Genomic DNA, 18,342 nt, shown 5'->3' on the forward strand with positions numbered 1-18,342 from the left:
AATATACAGGAATAATAAAATACGATATATAATCAAAATATATTTTTAAAAGATAAATAAAAAACTGTCAATTTTATTTTTTTGGAGAATGTATCAATGATATCTCGGAGATGTATCAGATGATATTATAAAACTGTGTCTATAATTTGTTGATGCTTGCGTGCTATTGGCTGGCGCTCTGACACGCAAATCACATGTGCTAGCTGTTTTTATTCCTTTTTATTAAGATAATGTCATGTTTGCCATGTGTCACCTTTTTAATGGAATGGTGTTTGTTGTAAACTTTTGTGCTTTTGTGGTAGGAATGATAAATAATGGAGTTAGGTAACAATGTATGAAATGTTGAGCAATTTTTGTGGTATTTTTGTGATATTCTCTATTATTTTTGAAGATATTATTAATAAAATTAAGTTAATTATTTAATTATGGTTATTATAAAATTAAAAGAAGAATAAATTCAGTATGGAAAAAAAATTTAACAACTGAACATATTATATTTACTTTTATAAAAATTCTTAACTAATTTAATATTAATTAATAAATAAAAAAATTGATATAATTATAACACATTTAGTAATATGTTCATTGGCGAGTTACGTTACGAGCCACGTGCATAGCACGTAATGCGAAACTAGTATTTTAAAAAATAACTTTAATTATGACTGTGTTTTTTAATATTTATGATTGATTATCCATGTCACGACCCAAAATCGAGGGCCGTAACCGGCGCTAGGGAATGGGAATTGTAGTTCCGAATCCCGTAGCAAGCCTGAAATTCACTATAAATTTTTTCGCAAAATAACAATTATACATTTTTGAAAATCGGCAATATAACGTTTGAAAACTGTGCTACTGGCACCTGTTAAAAACACAAACCACCCTATTTAAAATACCATGTAATCATATACAAAATTGTTGGATAAACCATTTTCCAAAAAATACATCTTTATGCCAGAGCACATGAAAAACATAAACTGTCTACTATCGACTAAGTCTACTACCATAACTACTGCAGCTCTAAGAAAAGTAGAAACTTTCACAACTGAGACTTCCAGAACAATGGATGGAAGCTCGACCACATCGCCATATAACAAACCTGAAAGGAAACACTATTGGGGGGTCAGCTTAAGCTGAGTGAGATATACTTTACTAACGGTATTACCACAAAAATAACATCGCAATTGAAATTCATTTATTTAAACAAATATAATATTATCACATTACAAACAAGGATTCGATCCGATGGAAACCTTAATCTTAAACTCCTAACTTTTCCTAACATGCATTGTATTCATATCAAATCATTTTGATCCAAGTGGTACGGTCCCGAGATAGTTCAACCGAGTTACTCGTTACCACGTGGCATAGTCCCGAGATAGTTCAACCGAGTTACTTATGCCACTATTTAATCCCAAGGTGTGAGTCCCGAGATAGTTCAACCGAGTTACTCACTAGATACGGGTCCCGAGATAGTTCGACCGAGTTACCTCGTATCTACCAAAATTATAATCCTCCTTTCCGATACCCAAACATATTCCATTTCATAATCATAAATATGATCAACATTTAATGAGCTCATATCAAACATTTCTATATACACGTATCTAGACTCTTATAGACACCGGTGATCACACGGCCTATTGACGCCCAATAGGTAGCTTGTTCCTTCGGATCACATATCATTTTCAAGCATAGAACAAATAGCAACAAAACGATATACAAAATTTCAAACATAGAACAAACAACAATAAAACACTACACAATTTGATCCAACACAAAATATGTAATTCATTCCCAAATATATAATAAATGAATTCACAATTTAATTACCAAACATAAACTATTAGTGTATATATATATATATATATATATACTCATCTATAAATGTATAATAATCCATACTCCGTGTATCTCACGGTAGAATAACCATTTAGTTCATACAATCTCAAATCACAACAAATCATTATATAATGCGATGTGTTTTTATAACTTATAAATAAAATATTTAATAATATACTTATAGCGTAATAATACGCAAAAGTAAAGTATACTCACAAAATTCGCCATCCAATAAGCACGACATTAAAATGATAGCCGAACCCCGTTAAGCTAACTCCGACGATTACGTGCTGCGTCGATGCGTCTGTCAAGAATACAAACTAAATGCGTTTAATTCATAAACGTAAACCATCTATTATAGTCCTAAATTTCAAACTTAGGTCGGCGTATTTTACTCCTACTATATTCTCTAACTTGATCATAATCTTGCCAACTCAACAACTTTACTTTAAACCGATAATGTATTTAACATTTTAAATACGTATCTCTAAACTCCAACCCTTAAATCTTGATATCTCGATGGTTTATTAAAACTAAACATCATTTTTCTATCCATTCCATATAACCATTTCTTTAGTTCAAGCATTGATTTATAAACTATTTTGCGTCAAAATCGTTTCCTAGTTTCATAACATAGCGCTTAACGAAAGTCGACATGTTCATGCTACGGGGGAAGGGTGGCTCAGCCCTCTCCCCTACCACCGTGCCCTCCCAAGAAAGGGGAGGGACTGATTGATCAGCCCTTAGATGATAGATATTTATTTCATCAATCCAACGCCATAAAAATCATTCAAAACCATTATTTACACATCAAATAATCATGATTTTAATCAAACCATTACTTCACCACGAACAGCTCATAAACCCTCAATTTCAGAGACAAAAACTTCATTTTTACCTTGAATTGAAGCTGTATATCAGTAGGTCTTCCTCCCCTCTTTCCGTCGCCGCGAAAATCACTCAATTCCGATGTCTAACGAAGAATCTACAAGCAATACAATCCATTACCCATTCATGAACATAGAACAGCCCCTAATTCCGAAAACCTAACCAAAAATTGTCATCCTTACCTTTAATTGATAGGTTAGATCAGTAGATAATCTTCTCCTCGTTCCGACGCCGCGAAAATCACGTGAATCCGATGTCAAACGAATAAACCCCAAGCCTTAGAAATTTTGAGAACTTTGAAGAAGATGATGGGTTCATCTTCTTTCTCTTTGCTGGAAATCAGTTCTTGAAGGCTTAATATTCATAAGCTAATGGGCTTATAAAGCTTGGCAAAGTGCTCTCTTTAGTCCTTAAGATTGCCACCTCCATTCGCTTTGATTCCTAACATTTCTTTCGTCCAATTTAGCCCAAAAATCACTCAATCGTTAAATCTCGATAAATTTTCGTATTATTTATGTCCAAATAAATAATACTCTTCCGCCCACTTATTATTTAAATTCCGCTAATCGATTTTGTCAAATTTTGGCTAAAACGCTCACTTTTCCAATTTAAGCGAAAACGACTATTTTCGTCACTTTTCCGTCCTTATTTTAATTTGACAAATATCGATATCCAAGTAATCGATATTATTATCTTAAATACCAATTTCCGTCAATAATTTATTTAAATTATATTTTTCGGACAATAAAATTTTATTTTCCAATTTCTTATGGACTTAATCTTATTTTTAATTCCAACTTTTCCTTAATCCCGTTTAATTATTTTAGATGTTACAAATATTGAAATTCCTTCTTTAGATTTCAATATCGACCTATCCTCGTCCTTAATTACGCAATTCCTTCGCTAACTCCCTTTTCTAGTCGCTATGACTACTAATTTAAATTGTGTTGCTCACTTCGGCAACGTCAAACGTACGGGGTATTACATTCTTCCCCCCTTATAAAAATTCGTCCTCGAATTTTCCAATACTTTAAGTACCTTCCTAGGTAAACTTCCTACCATCTTCTTATACGTTTTTCTTCGTGATTTCTGTCACGCGTAGATTTGTCGCTTCTCCGCGGTACTTCAGTCGTCGTATCTCTTTTGTATCGTACTTGATACAACTTTTAAGCGTCCTTATATTTTCCTTTATTTATTAATCAAAATCTTAATTTGATTAATTTAGAACAATTTAATTGAATAACTTAATGTTTTAAGTTATTTTTAACTTATCCAAAATTGCTCTTCTGGTCAACTTTGACCCTTAAAATTTCTTTTGTCGAGTAGCTTGTTTGTTAAACAAAGTTGGCAGTCTTATAGTCCTCAGTGCTATCTTCAACTTTCGTTTGAACATCGAGTTCAAATAATCCTCGACTATGTCGAAGACTTGCGCTGAAATTCCTTCCATGAGGTAGTTTTGGAGCTGCACTTGCAGGTCTTATAGTCATTGTTCAAATCGATGAACCAAGCGTTTAAAATGTCTTAAGCTGAATTTAATTCAGCATTCCCATATTTTATTATCTCGTCCATAACTTTCGTTAAGACTCGACCTACTTCCGAGATTTCCTTGACTTTCAAGAACGTTCTCAAAGTTGACACCATCTCAATACCTTTATCTTTCCCTTAATTTCGTGTTTTTCACTCACTCTTGGGGTTTAAATACAACCAATTTAATTTAACAATGCATTGATTGAATTATCCAAATTCAACCTATGCAATACAATCTATTTATATCCATTAATTTCGATTAGTAATATTCGACTTTTGAGGTCCAAACACAGTTCAAAACGTGGTCTCGTTTGGGCAATTTAGAAACTGCGTCCTTTGGTTATAGTTAACTTCAAGTTATTTTCTTTCAACGACTCTTCTAACATTTATATTTAATATTCACTTATACTCTTCTTGTAGAGTATAAGGTTGATTCTTCACTTTATCTCGAAGTTCATTCTCCTTTTACCTTACTTCAACGAGGTTTCGCATCCCCACTAACTTTTGTACCCAAAAATTGCCTTTTGGTAGCATCGATGCCTACCTTGCAATTGTCTATTCATGTATACTTTTTGATAATCTTTGTTTCCTTTTCGCATCACATAACCTTGAAGTTTATCGAAGTCTAACGTCATCTTTCTTGTTGTTTTCCATCTTACTCGTATCCAATTATGTACATATTTATAAATGACATTCTTATCGATGTCCTATGGTATATAGGAATACATTTCCCTTTATACCAATCACTCTCTTCATGGCCTTCTGGTGTTGAATTTTATGAAGTTGAATGCCTGCTAGGCATTACTTACTTTATGTCGTGTCCTTCTTCACCTTCCGAATCTTTGACGTCAATTACTTATATTAGACTGGTGACGTCTTCACCATCGTTTAATAGAATTTTTTTTCCTCCTTTTAATGTATTTCTCGATCCTCGTATACACCTCATTCTAGTGTTTTTGATCTTATCTCTTGATCTAAGGTCGATAAATTATCCTTCAAATTTTGTCGATGCGAAATACTCTCGGTTAAGTGTAAATCTTTATATCAAACTCTTACTGATACTCGAATTATCAACAAGGTTAACTTTATACTTATATCAAATCCACCCACCTAATTCTTTTTATGAACAACATTACCGAATCTAATTTTCTCTTATGTCTTCACTTTAATCCTCATGTAATGAATTTTTCTAATAGCCTATCATCCCACATTTTACTTCCTTTCTTCGTTTTCTCTAATCGAGTATTAAGCATTAAACGCATATTATCCAATTCTTCTCAATACCACTCATATCCCGCATTCTTTTTGGGTCATTACATTTTATTCTTTTTATTATACGCTTCTTACTTTCACTCCGTCTTACCCTTGTGTATGTACAATCATAGGTGTCTTATCGACACCTCTTACTACTCATCTCGATCGACTCAATAACGTTTTATTATTATTTAGGCTCAATTCTTTTATTGGGGTGAATTTTATCACATACGTTCATATTTTTATTATTGTCGCAGGGTTTTACATCGGAGTTCTCTTACAAAACAAAACAAATTTCCAATCATCTTTGATTGGTTTGGCCGGCCATTTCAAACTTTTCATTTAATTTCAAATTGCTTTGAAAACTCTAGTACAATTGTGGCTCAGAGTGATGACAGCTCTCATCACTAAAGAGTTGCTCGATAAAATCACGTTTTCTTTCATCGTTGTACAAATATGATGCATGACCTATATTTTGAAAAAAACATTTTTCGTACAAAAACTGTATGCATTGCTAACGTGATTATGATTGGCCATATGCAATGTCTGAGCACAATTGCACTGTTAAAAACATAAGATCTTCATATCATTTGCAAAACCGTAAGTCCCTCCAGACTACACACTCTGCGACATTATTGGCTTTTATTATTATTTATTGGAGTTTATTATGATTTTGATATTGAAAGTTTTGTCGTCTGCTAACACTTGCCTAAGTGTTTCACAGCCAAAACTATTCCCCTCCAACACTTCAAATCAAACATCCCACTCTATATCTTCTAATATCCATTTATCTTTATGATTCATCTTTTCGATCACATACTTATATCTTGTGGCCCTTAGGCATACATATCGACTCTTCACAATGAACTTTGTTCTCTAATCACTTACCATCCTTCTCACTAAATAAAACGTAATATTAGGAATTACGTTTGACGATATATATATTTTATGTGTTTTATGTATTTTTCGTTCAATTGTTATACTATAAATTGTGCATAGGATAAAGCCTAATAAACATAGTTTATCATAATCTATTTCTATAGGCAATGCCTACACGAGATACTATTTATCATATGCACGCCATGTCGATCAAACACAATTATGATCAATCATATACCAAAAACAAGGCAATTAACCATATAAAATATGCAACGCACGGTTTATACTATTGACGTGAATACGTGAATCAAATCAATCACATATTAAAGTAAAACAATGCAAACATTTCAATCACATAAAAACGTATGGCACACAACATAGAAATCATTTCGTATATGGGGTGCCTGATTGGACTTACCCCTCTCTCGGGTCACAATGCCACGTTCGCGTTCTCTAGCGCGTCTAGCACTGCCTCTATTTCTATGAACCAATTTAGGGTCATGCCAAATACTAAGAGCAGCACTCCTAAATATAAGAAATATCGATCTCTCACGTCGGAAGAAAAAGGGTGGAAGGAAACCATTGTTCCACTCGAATTCCTAGCTATCTAACAAGCTACGGCAGATAAGGATCCAAAATATTTCGACTCGTAGTCATATGCCTCCACAAAGCCGGGTCCTAATCCCTTAATGTACCTAAGGTTGACTTCATCACTATCTCTGTTAAGCTCAGGCATTGCGTTTACCATACGCATAATGCAGTAGTATATGCCTCAATCATAAGTGTACCCCTAGAAAAGGTTCTATCTGTGCTTGGATACTGTTTGTTCTCGCCTCGGCCTGATTCTCTTTTCAAATTATCTCATTTCTCATGTCACGGTACCTAAATATCTTAGCCCAAAATTGACTATTTCCAAATACTTCAATATCGGGATTCTCTAATGGACCCTCCTTAGATGGGTCTTCTTCATTTTCCTTACTAATTTTCATCCTAGGCGAGATGGTTCTACCCCGAGCTGTAAAAATCTATCACTATCTAACATGTACTCGTTCCCATGGCTCTTAGGTGATCCTGTGACGTTAGTGTGAAAACCATTTTGATGAATTCCTGATCATTTTCCAATATCTACATAAAATTTCACTTGAATAAATAGGAGGCACTTCCTCCTCTTCTGATACAGCATGTAGCTGAGCTCCATTTTACCCAAATATGAACAGAAACAATTCTTAACCATGAGATACTGTCCAAACCACCCTTCCACAATATCCAATAATTTAATATATGATATGCACTATCTAACTTAAAGCTTGACTAACTACCTAAGCATATCACATTCATTTAAACACTTAGCAATCTCATACTCACACGTTCTAATCGGCAATGGATAGCTTATTACATTAAACAAACTCAAGCAAACACATATAGGCAATAAGGCTCGACTCTATACGCTGCAGTAGTTCCTAGGTACTTAAGGTCAAACAGACACTTTTCATAGACTGGCTACCACTGGACCAACTGCTTTGATACCAACTTTGTCACGACCCAAAATCGAGGGCCGTAACCGGCGCTAGGGAATGGGAATTGTAGTTCCGAATCCCGTAGCAAGCCTGAAATTCACTATAAATTTTTTCGCAAAATAACAATTATACATTTTTGAAAATCGGCAATATAACGTTTGAAAAATGTGCTACTGGCACCTGTTAAAAACACAAACCACCCTATTTAAAATACCATGTAATCATATACAAAATTGCTGGATAAACCATTTTCCAAAAAATACATCTTTATGCCAGAGCACATGAAAAACATAAACTGTCTACTATCGACTAAGTCTACTACCATAACTACTGCAGCTCTAAGAAGAGTAGAAACTTTCACAACTGAGACTTCCAGAACAATGGATGGAAGCTCGACCACATCGCCATATAACAAACCTGAAAGGAAACACTATTGGGGGGTCAGCTTAAGCTGAGTGAGATATACTTTACTAACGGTATTACCACAAAAATAACATCGCAATTGAAATTCATTTATTTAAACAAATATAATATTATCACATTACAAACAAGGATTCGATCCGATGGAAACCTTAATCTTAAACTCCTAACTTTTCCTAACATGCATTGTATTCATATCAAATCATTTTGATCCAAGTGGTACGGTCCCGAGATAGTTCAACCGAGTTACTCGTTACCACGTGGCATAGTCCCGAGATAGTTCAACCGAGTTACTTATGCCACTACTTAATCCCAAGGTGTGAGTCCCGAGATAGTTCAACCGAGTTACTCACTAGATACGGGTCCCGAGATAGTTCGACCGAGTTACCTCGTATCTACCAAAATTATAATCCTCCTTTCCGATACCCAAACATATTCCATTTCATAATCATAAATATGATCAACATTTAATGAGCTCATATCAAACATTTCTATATACACGTATCTAGACTCTTATAGACACCGGTGATCACACGGCCTATTGACGCCCAATAGGTAGCTTGTTCCTTCGGATCACATATCATTTTCAAGCATAGAACAAATAGCAACAAAACGATATACAAAATTTCAAACATAGAACAAACAACAATAAAACACTACACAATTTGATCCAACACAAAATATGTAATTCATTCCCAAATATATAATAAATGAATTCACAATTTAATTACCAAACATAAACTATTAGTGTATATATATATATATATATATATATATATATATATATATATATATATATATATACTCATCTATAAATGTATAATAATCCATACTCCGTGTATCTCACGGTAGAATAACCATTTAGTTCATACAATCTCAAATCACAACAAATCATTATATAATGCGATGTGTTTTTATAACTTATAAATAAAATATTTAATAATATACTTATAGCGTAATAATACGCAAAAGTAAAGTATACTCACAAAATTCGCCATCCAATAAGCACGACATTAAAATGATAGCCGAACCCCGTTAAGCTAACTCCGACGATTACGTGCTGCATCGATGCGTCTGTCAAGAATACAAACTAAATGCGTTTAATTCATAAACGTAAACCATCTATTATAGTCCTAAATTTCAAACTTAGGTCGGCGTATTTTACTCCTACTATATTCTCTAACTTGATCATAATCTTGCCAACTCAACAACTTTACTTTAAACCGATAATGTATTTAACATTTTAAATACGTATCTCTAAACTTCAACCCTTAAACCTTGATATCTCGATGGTTTATTAAAACTAAACATCATTTTTCTATCCATTCCATATAACCATTTCTTTAGTTCAAGCATTGATTTATAAACTATTTTGCGTCAAAATCGTTTCCTAGTTTCATAACATAGCGCTTAACGAAAGTCGACATGTTCATGCTACGGGGGAAGGGTGGCTCAGCCCTCTCCCCTACCACCGTGCCCTCCCAAGAAAGGGGAGGGACTGATTGATCAGCCCTTAGATGATAGATATTTATTTCATCAATCCAACGCCATAAAAATCATTCAAAACCATTATTTACACATCAAATAATCATGATTTTAATCAAACCATTACTTCACCACGAACAGCTCATAAACCCTCAATTTCAGAGACAAAAACTTCATTTTTACCTTGAATTGAAGCTGTATATCAGTAGGTCTTCCTCCCCTCTTTCCGTCGCCGCGAAAATCACTCAATTCCGATGTCTAACGAAGAATCTACAAGTAATACAATCCATTACCCATTCATGAACATAGAACAGCCCCTAATTCCGAAAACCTAACCAAAAATTGTCATCCTTACCTTTAATTGATAGGTTAGATCAGTAGATAATCTTCTCCTCGTTCCGACGCCGCGAAAATCACGTGAATCCGATGTCAAACGAATAAACCCCAAGCCTTAGAAATTTTGAGAACTTTGAAGAAGATGATGGGTTCATCTTCTTTCTCTTTGCTGGAAATCAGTTCTTGAAGGCTTAATATTCATAAGCTAATGGGCTTATAAAGCTTGGCAAAGTGCTCTCTTTAGTCCTTAAGATTGCCACCTCCATTCGCTTTGATTCCTAACATTTCTTTCGTCCAATTTAGCCCAAAAATCACTCAATCGTTAAATCTCGATAAATTTTCGTATTATTTATGTCCAAATAAATAATACTCTTCCGCCCACTTATTATTTAAATTCCGCTAATCGATTTTGTCAAATTTTGGCTAAAACGCTCACTTTTCCAATTTAAGCGAAAACGACTATTTTCGTCACTTTTCCGTCCTTATTTTAATTTGACAAATATCGATATCCAAGTAATCGATATTATTATCTTAAATACCAATTTCCGTCAATAATTTATTTAAATTATATTTTTCGGACAATAAAATTTTATTTTCCAATTTCTTATGGACTTAATCTTATTTTTAATTCCAACTTTTCCTTAATCCCGTTTAATTATTTTAGATGTTACAAATATTGAAATTCCTTCTTTAGATTTCAATATCGACCTATCCTCGTCCTTAATTACGTAATTCCTTCGCTAACTCCCTTTTCTAGTCGCTATGACTACTAATTTAAATTGTGTTGCTCACTTCGGCAACGTCAAACGTACGGGGTATTACAATCCATAAAAAAAACACAAACAAAAGTTAAAGTAATCTCAGCTTGATGGTTTTTTAATTACTGTCAATAAATTTGTTGTTTCTTCAACAATTGCAAATGATTTTAGTTATCAACAAGGAGAGCTAAAAGGATTGATAGATGTAAGGTGCATATTTTTAATCCTTCAATGATCCTACATAATATTAAGAATGTGTCTTTTAGTTTTTTATAATATCTTACGTGATTTTTATGGATATTTCAGAACTATAAAAATGCGATTGAAGACAATATTCAATATATCTTCATCATCAATTCCCCTTTATGGGTGTATATAAATATGTCTATATATTTAAAAATAATAGGCTTAATGTCTTAAAAAAAACCCGACCTTTCATCCCCTTTTCAATCCTAACATGACGTTGAGAATTTATCAATTTTATCCCATTTTGCATTTTCTCATTTCAATTGCACCCTAAAGCATAAAATTGATCTTTATTTATTTGATAAAAGTTAAAAAGGATTCTTAAAAAATGGTCAATTTAATATAAAAAGTTAATCTAATGTAAAAAAGATCAATTTAGAATTTTTTTTTCAAATAAAAAAAGTTCAATTTTATGCTTTAGGGTACAATTGAAATGAAAAAAAATACAAAATAGAGTAAAATTGACTGATTTGCAACGTCAGGGTAGGATTAAAAAGGGAATGAAAGGTCAGGGTGTTTTAAGAAATTAAGCCAAAATAATATTAATTTATAAAATATAATGGTTAATATTTTCTTTGTTTGTGTTTTTTTTTGAGACATATATTTCTAAATGAGAGGCCTCCCAAACACTTTTTACTCTCCATCGTCAATTGGTAGAACTCCTCTACTATCTGCTATGCGTACCACAAAAATCAAGTAGATTTCGGGAAGACTGATCCAGTATCAGGTATGCTTATTTTAAAATGTTTTTTATTATTTTTCAAAATATATTGAGAGAATTCTTTCTAGATGGACCCTTCATCTATGTTTACAACATGTTACATTTACACTTATAAGGTACAACTTTTATTATGCCAATGGTTATTACTGGTAAGTATTTTTTTTAATATTTTATTTTATTTTTGGGAAAAACTGAAAACTATTTAAATTAAGAAAAATATTCTCAAACATACGCGTGTCTCTTATTTCTTGGAAGCAACACTTTTAAAATACAATTTTTTTTGGTACAAGGAGAGAGGCAAAAGCCTAAAACAAACTAACAAAAGATATTACGATCATACGTAATTCCTTGAACATCATGCACTAACCAGGAAGAAAGGCTATCTGGGGGCTTATCATGCCAATCAATACCGAGAACATTCACTACACCAAATATAGTCTTTAATGGCATTTAATTAGTGGCACTTATATTAATACCGGTGAAAGTATACAGCGGGTCAAGAAATTTAAACTAATTGTGGCATTTATATTAATTGACACTAAAAATGACATATTTGCTGGCAATTATAATAAATGACATAATAAAATATTTTAATGCCGTAAATAGTGTATTATTTCTTTAAAGATATTTTTATGTTCCCTCCATATTTTTGGTAGCGCGTTTTCCTTCCCCCCTAATTAGCCAAGTCTTTTCAGTTTCCTAAAACTCTTAAAAATAAGTATCAATTCCTCTTCACTCTTCAGAGACAAACAAAAACATTCAAATCTAGGTTAAATTTTTCCCCTTTTCAATCTGTAGTGCCGCTTTATTTCTCTCTATCAATATAGCACTTTTGTTCTTTATGATTATATCATATGATATCTAATTTTGTTTGACAATTGATTAATTGATTGTGGGTTATTTGCTTTGTGTTTTTAGGTTCAAACCAAGACTACTGGTAATTCGTTTTGAGTCTGCAACTTCCTTTTCAAGGTAATAATCTATATTTAATGTTTAATTAATACTGTAATACAAGAAAATTATGTATTTTAATTGATCATTATACATATATCGTTACATAATTTTATAGTTTTGATTGATCACTTTGTTTCATTCTATACTTATTTCTCTTACTCTTTTTTTTTTAATATTTTCACCATTTTGCCTCACTGTTTTTGTTTTTAGTTGGTTTGTTTAGCTCAATTTAGCCATTGATTAAGCTGTGCTTCTTTTTTTTATTGACCTAGATTAGATTTAAGTTTATTGTTTAGGGTTTGCGTTTGTTTTAGTTCAATCTCATGTTTCTGATGAATAAAAAATAGAAAAAGAGACAGATTTGGTTCTCTAATATTAATGACTCAAATGGTTTTTTTTTTGAATTGATTCAAGGTCTAATTATTATTGGATGTTAAGTTCTATTAACTAATCAATTCAGAATGACAAAATGGAACCATTAGATTGAAAAGATTAATGTTTCAAATTAAGTGCAGAAATTCAACACTTTGATGATTTCATTCAGCTAAGAGATGTAGTTTAGCTTTGTAGCTGCCTTCTAGGTCTGAGTTTTGTTTGGCAAACTTCTAGGTCTGAGTTTATAAGCTAGATATGAGGTTTCTAATATCAGTAGATTGGTATATGATGTGGAAAATAAGGTTTCTAATATCAGTAGATTAGTATATGATGTTTATGTCTAAAGATGAGGAGCTTAATGAGATTTTTCACGTTAATGAGAAACTTTGTTCGCTAACTATAAGTTTAACAAAAATGCTTTGCAGATTAATTTTTTATGTTGTTCATTTTTTGGATTATTTCATATTACTAATTTTTATGAGTTCATATATATGCAGCAATGTCAAGGAAACGTTTACATAGAGTACGTGTTTCAAATCAAGAGGATATACAACCAACTACGAACCAAACGTTTGAGTATCAAAACATATCACCAGGTGATGTACTCCATACTCAAACTACTGCTCAAAATAATCCCAACGGTCGAGCAGCAGCCCTTGCCAATCTTTCCGATCGTCAACGTTCTGCCCATGCCCCTAGCCATAATCATTCCAATCATGAGAGTGATTTCAACTATGAAGACGAGACTCAAGATAATGCAGCAGGTCCTAAATTATTTATATATGCATATCTAAATAATTAATGTTGGAAAAGTTAACAGGTTTTAATATTTCATTCTTTTGGTTTTTAACGATATGTTGTATGCATAACCAAGACTCATATATTTTATCTGTTTATTAAGATTCTTCCCAACATAAAAAAGTGCGAGGACCTACTCTACTAGCCGACATTTGGAACATGCCTGAAGGGGAACGCATCCTTGTGAAATTTAACAATCGATGGCAAGCGATTAAAAGGGAAGGTCGGGTGCTTGTTAGCTTTTTAGGCACTATGGCTAGAAACCCTCTAATAATACCACTTCATATTTCTGATTGGAGAAACTTTACTCAGACTTAGAAAGAAAACTTTTTAATCCTAGTGAAGGTAATGCATTCATGTCTGATAGTCGTTTTATTATATTTAAGTACTTATACAATAAATTTTCTTGTATCATTGTATTCTTAACTATCATAACAGAATGAATTAATATTTTTGTAGAAAAAGTTCATAATTCCCAAGGATGGGGAAAAATGGGTGCTGAAATCATTGGGAAAGAAATGGAAGGATTATAAATGTGAACTTAAATCTGAAAACTTTGAAAAATATAGAAATATAGATGAGCTTATAAATAATAGACCTGAGCGTATACCAAATGATCAATGGACGATCCTCGCTTCTTATTGGTTTTCAGATAAAACAAAGGTAAAATGTTTACTTTTAAAATAATTTTGATATTTTTTCCATTAGTTGTCATAAATATTAACAGTGTATTGTACCAACAGAAACGAAGCGATACGAATAAAAGAAGTCGTTCAAAGCAAAAGTTGCCGCATACAGGAGGATCTAAAAGTATCGCACGTCTAATGGATGAAATGGTAGAGTAACCTTAAGAAATTATGCTTGCTTTTGCAGCGTAATTCAGAACGTCTACATATTTAATAGAATTTCAATTTAAATGTGATTTTGCAGGCTGAAAATGGGGAAGAGCCCTCTAGAGCAAAAGCTTTTATAGCAACACATAGAAAACGTAAAGATGGACGACCAATTGATATAGACTCCATGGAGAGAGTTGTAAGTATCTATTCTTTTTAATTAGTATATAATTTCATATTATATCATTTTATTAGGTCTTCTTTTGCTTTGATTGTTTTCATAATATATGTTTCTCTCTTCGCTTTTTTTTTCCTTATAATTTTATTTTGCCTAGGAGAAAATGACTGAAATGTTAGATGAATTGCCAAACTCTATTGAGCAATCCCGTGGTAATGGTGCTTGGGAGGATGATATTTATTCTAAGGTTATGGGACCTGAGCCGTATGGCCGAGTTCGTGGGTTAGGATTAGGTCCTACCCCTAAAAGTTTATGGGGGTATATTCATCAATCAGAAATGCCTGAAGAAAACAATACACCAACTAATGAAAAAGTACATCGTTTAGAAGAAGAGCTCAAAGCAATGGAACAACGTCATGTAGATGAGATATCAACTATGAAGGAAAGTCAAGTACGATTAGAGTCTCAAATTTCTCTGTTGTTATCATCTTTTGGAATGAGGGTTCCTCAACAGCCTATGACTTTTAGATCTAATGAAATTCTTAATGAACAGGTATTCTAAACTTATGTCATGAATTTCTTTTTCTCATCCGACCAAAATTATGATATCATTTTTGTTTTATTGTTTCATTGTCTTTTGGTATAGGTTCAAAGTACCAGTGAAACTCATCGGCCAATGCATCGGTCAATTGCTTAATGCTTTGTTTCTACTTTTGGAGGTAATTGAATGCCTAATTTACAAAAGATAATTGTGTTTATGTTTGTTTTACATTTTGATATTAAAAGCATTCACTTCTATTTACATATATGTTCATAATACTGCGATTTTTTTCTTTGTTGCTTCTTTTGAATTTTATGATCTTCACTTGGTGGTGGGCTTATATTTTATTTGCGTAATTCACCTGATACATTTGGCTTATAATTATTCATGTCGTCATATTCAATTTATGCCTTGTCGTATTGTACAAGAACTGTTTTTTTAATGTACTTATTATACCTTTTTCTCCTTTCCAGGTTACCTACTGTGAATTGATTTGAGGAAAATACATGAGAGTTCACTAAAAGAAAGACTAGTGTTTTTAGTTTAGCTTTTTTTAATTGTTCAAGTTCTATATTGATATTATAGTATTGGTTCATTGTTAGTCTTTTTTTTTTGAAATACTGGTTATGAATATTTTGTAATTTTTATTCAAAAATGCCTATATAAAATATTAATTTAGATGTTAATTTATTTATTTATTTATCGTTTTTTAAAAATAAGTTGTATTTTCTAGTGATTACAGTGGCGGTTTTAATTTTAATTATGAATATTTTAACAATCAAAAATTGTAATATTTATGTTCTTTTGTGGCATTTTCAAATGCCACAACAAGTTATGGTTACCGTTAATTTCAAATGTTAATGGCAATTTCAAATGCCACTAAAAGTATTTTGAGTTATTCAGTATGAAATCAAACCTTGCTTTACTGTCATTAACTAATGCCATTAAATAATGCCACTATAACATCCAACATTTAGCGGTATTTGTATATATCTATACCGGCACACCAGATAAATGCCGCTATAACTTTTACCGACACTGGCTCTAGCGGCATTTATGAAAATGCTGGTAAAAAATTTAGCGGCATTTATAAATGCCGCTATAATACATAAAAAACGCCATCAAAAATCATGTATGTTGTAGTGATTATCCGGCATCAAGGAGGCTAAGTGATCCGCTGCAAAATTAGCCTCTCTATAAATATGAGAAATGACAACCACCCAATTTCTGGCTAAGAGACCACGAATCGCCGCAACGAGATTGGAATACCCTGCAGCATTTGAACCAGAATTAATCTTTTCCACAACCTGCTTATTATCCACCTCGACCATCACTTTCTTCGCTCCTAGCTTCCAGCCAAGAAGAAGCCCAAAATAAACCCCTCTGAACTCAGCTCCCAGAACTGAGTCCTTTCCCACACACATGGAAAAGCTGCCCAGCCAACCACCAGACGCATCACGCGCCAAACCACCTGCTTTCGCTACATGAGACGACAGATTATAGGCTCCATCCGTATTTATCTTAATCCAGCCTAGGTTAGGACAAGACCAGAAAATAGAAGAGGATCTATAGCAATTAACCCCGACCTGAAACTCTTTCTGCCTGTTATTCGCAACATTGATATAATGCAGCATATTCTCAACTTCTTTAACCATCATCGCTAGAGGCAGCCTGTTTTCAGCAAAAATAAAATTATTCCTCCACTTCCAACAAACCCAAAGAACCACACCAAACACAATAGGCCAGTCACCGTTACCATTTCCGCTAAAGAGCCCCAACAGATTACTGTCCAGCCAAACATCATAGTTCATGTTATAGAAATCATCTCTTCTATCAGGAGAAAGGAATTTATTCCAAAGTAAAGAGGAAAAATCACAATCTCTAAGAGCATGAGCACAAGTCTCAACATTAGACAAACATCTGCTACACACCTTATTATTCGTGAGGTGTCTGATATATCGTTGATCATTAGTCAGAATTTTCTCAAGCTTAACTAACCATAAAAAATAACGAATCTTCTCTGGACCAGGCCACTTCCACACAGCCTTCCAATGCTCCTCTTCATTACTGGCCTCAACAGGACATGTAAGTCCATACGCAGATTTCGTTGAAAAAAGCCCCGAGCTCGATAAACCCCAATACAAAAAGTCCTCTCCATTTTTAGGGTGAGGAGGAATAACATCTGCAATTTTCATCAAATAACCATGCGGGAGAAAAGCAGCAAATTTAGCCCAATCCCAACCTCCATTGCTATCCACGAAATAGTTAACAGTAAGTTGCACAATATCAGGAGGAATGACTGCCACAACGATATCCACGAGATTAATATTATCGTTTAACCAAGGATCAATCCAAAAACGGATCTTAGAGCCGTCACAAAGAGCCCATCTAACGCCTTCACGAATCTTGCTCCAAACTTTGCTAATGCTTCGCCATAAGTGAGAAGCACCAACAGTATTCGGTAACTGCACAACCCCATTATCACTCATTTTATATTTCGCTCTCAAAATATTCACCCAGTAGAGGTCTGGATTGGCAATTAAGTTCCACCCAATTTTCATGAGCATAGCTTCATTCATCGCCCCAATTTTCCTATGACCTAAACCACCACAATTCTTAGGCGAATTAACTGAAGACCACTTCACAAGACTGATCTTTTTGTTATCGCTAGACGAACCCCATAGAAAGCTTCTGCAATTCTTTTCAATGAGAGCGCAAGATTCTTTTGCCAAGCAAGTGGTTTGCATAGAATATATAGGTACAGCCGAAATAACCGACTTTATAAGCATAGAC

At 33.3% G+C, this 18,342-nt stretch overlaps 1 protein-coding gene and 2 long non-coding RNA genes across 3 annotated transcripts; 1 reads left to right on the forward strand and 2 right to left on the reverse strand.

Moving 5' to 3' along the window:
- Positions 1-722: 722 nt before the first annotated feature.
- Positions 723-3,364, reverse strand: LOC126671557 (uncharacterized). The gene is made up of 4 exons (XR_007639046.2): positions 2,910-3,364; positions 2,738-2,824; positions 2,056-2,143; positions 723-1,109 (listed from the first exon to the last, which is right to left on the reverse strand). It is a non-coding gene; the product is annotated as an uncharacterized LOC126671557 (long non-coding RNA).
- Positions 3,365-8,108: 4,744 nt separating this feature from the next.
- On the reverse strand, positions 8,109-10,724 carry LOC130015216 (uncharacterized). The gene is made up of 4 exons (XR_008790279.1): positions 10,165-10,724; positions 9,993-10,079; positions 9,311-9,398; positions 8,109-8,334 (listed from the first exon to the last, which is right to left on the reverse strand). It is a non-coding gene; the product is annotated as an uncharacterized LOC130015216 (long non-coding RNA).
- A 1,807-nt stretch (positions 10,725-12,531) lies between these two features.
- Positions 12,532-16,235, forward strand: LOC126671596 (uncharacterized). The gene is made up of 10 exons (XM_050365379.2): positions 12,532-12,639; positions 12,789-12,842; positions 13,697-13,963; positions 14,101-14,342; positions 14,457-14,660; positions 14,741-14,833; positions 14,928-15,029; positions 15,166-15,561; positions 15,655-15,727; positions 16,023-16,235. Exons 6-9 carry the CDS (start codon positions 14,822-14,824, stop codon positions 15,703-15,705), a joined length of 561 nt encoding a protein of 186 aa, XP_050221336.1. The 5' UTR covers positions 12,532-12,639; positions 12,789-12,842; positions 13,697-13,963; positions 14,101-14,342; positions 14,457-14,660; positions 14,741-14,821; the 3' UTR covers positions 15,706-15,727; positions 16,023-16,235.
- The last annotated feature ends 2,107 nt before the right edge of the window (positions 16,236-18,342 follow it).

This window comes from Mercurialis annua, linkage group LG3 (assembly GCF_937616625.2).
Source record: "Mercurialis annua linkage group LG3, ddMerAnnu1.2, whole genome shotgun sequence".
In the NCBI taxonomy this organism is placed as follows: Eukaryota; Viridiplantae; Streptophyta; class Magnoliopsida; order Malpighiales; family Euphorbiaceae; genus Mercurialis; species Mercurialis annua.

Bases quoted from the DNA above. Each gene is read 5' to 3' on its own strand.
- LOC126671596 (XM_050365379.2), top strand. The intron at 15,030-15,165 runs GTAAGTATCTAT...TATTTTGCCTAG, and splicing joins TAGACTCCATGGAGAGAGTT to GAGAAAATGACTGAAATGTT. The intron at 15,562-15,654 runs GTATTCTAAACT...CTTTTGGTATAG, and splicing joins ATGAAATTCTTAATGAACAG to GTTCAAAGTACCAGTGAAAC.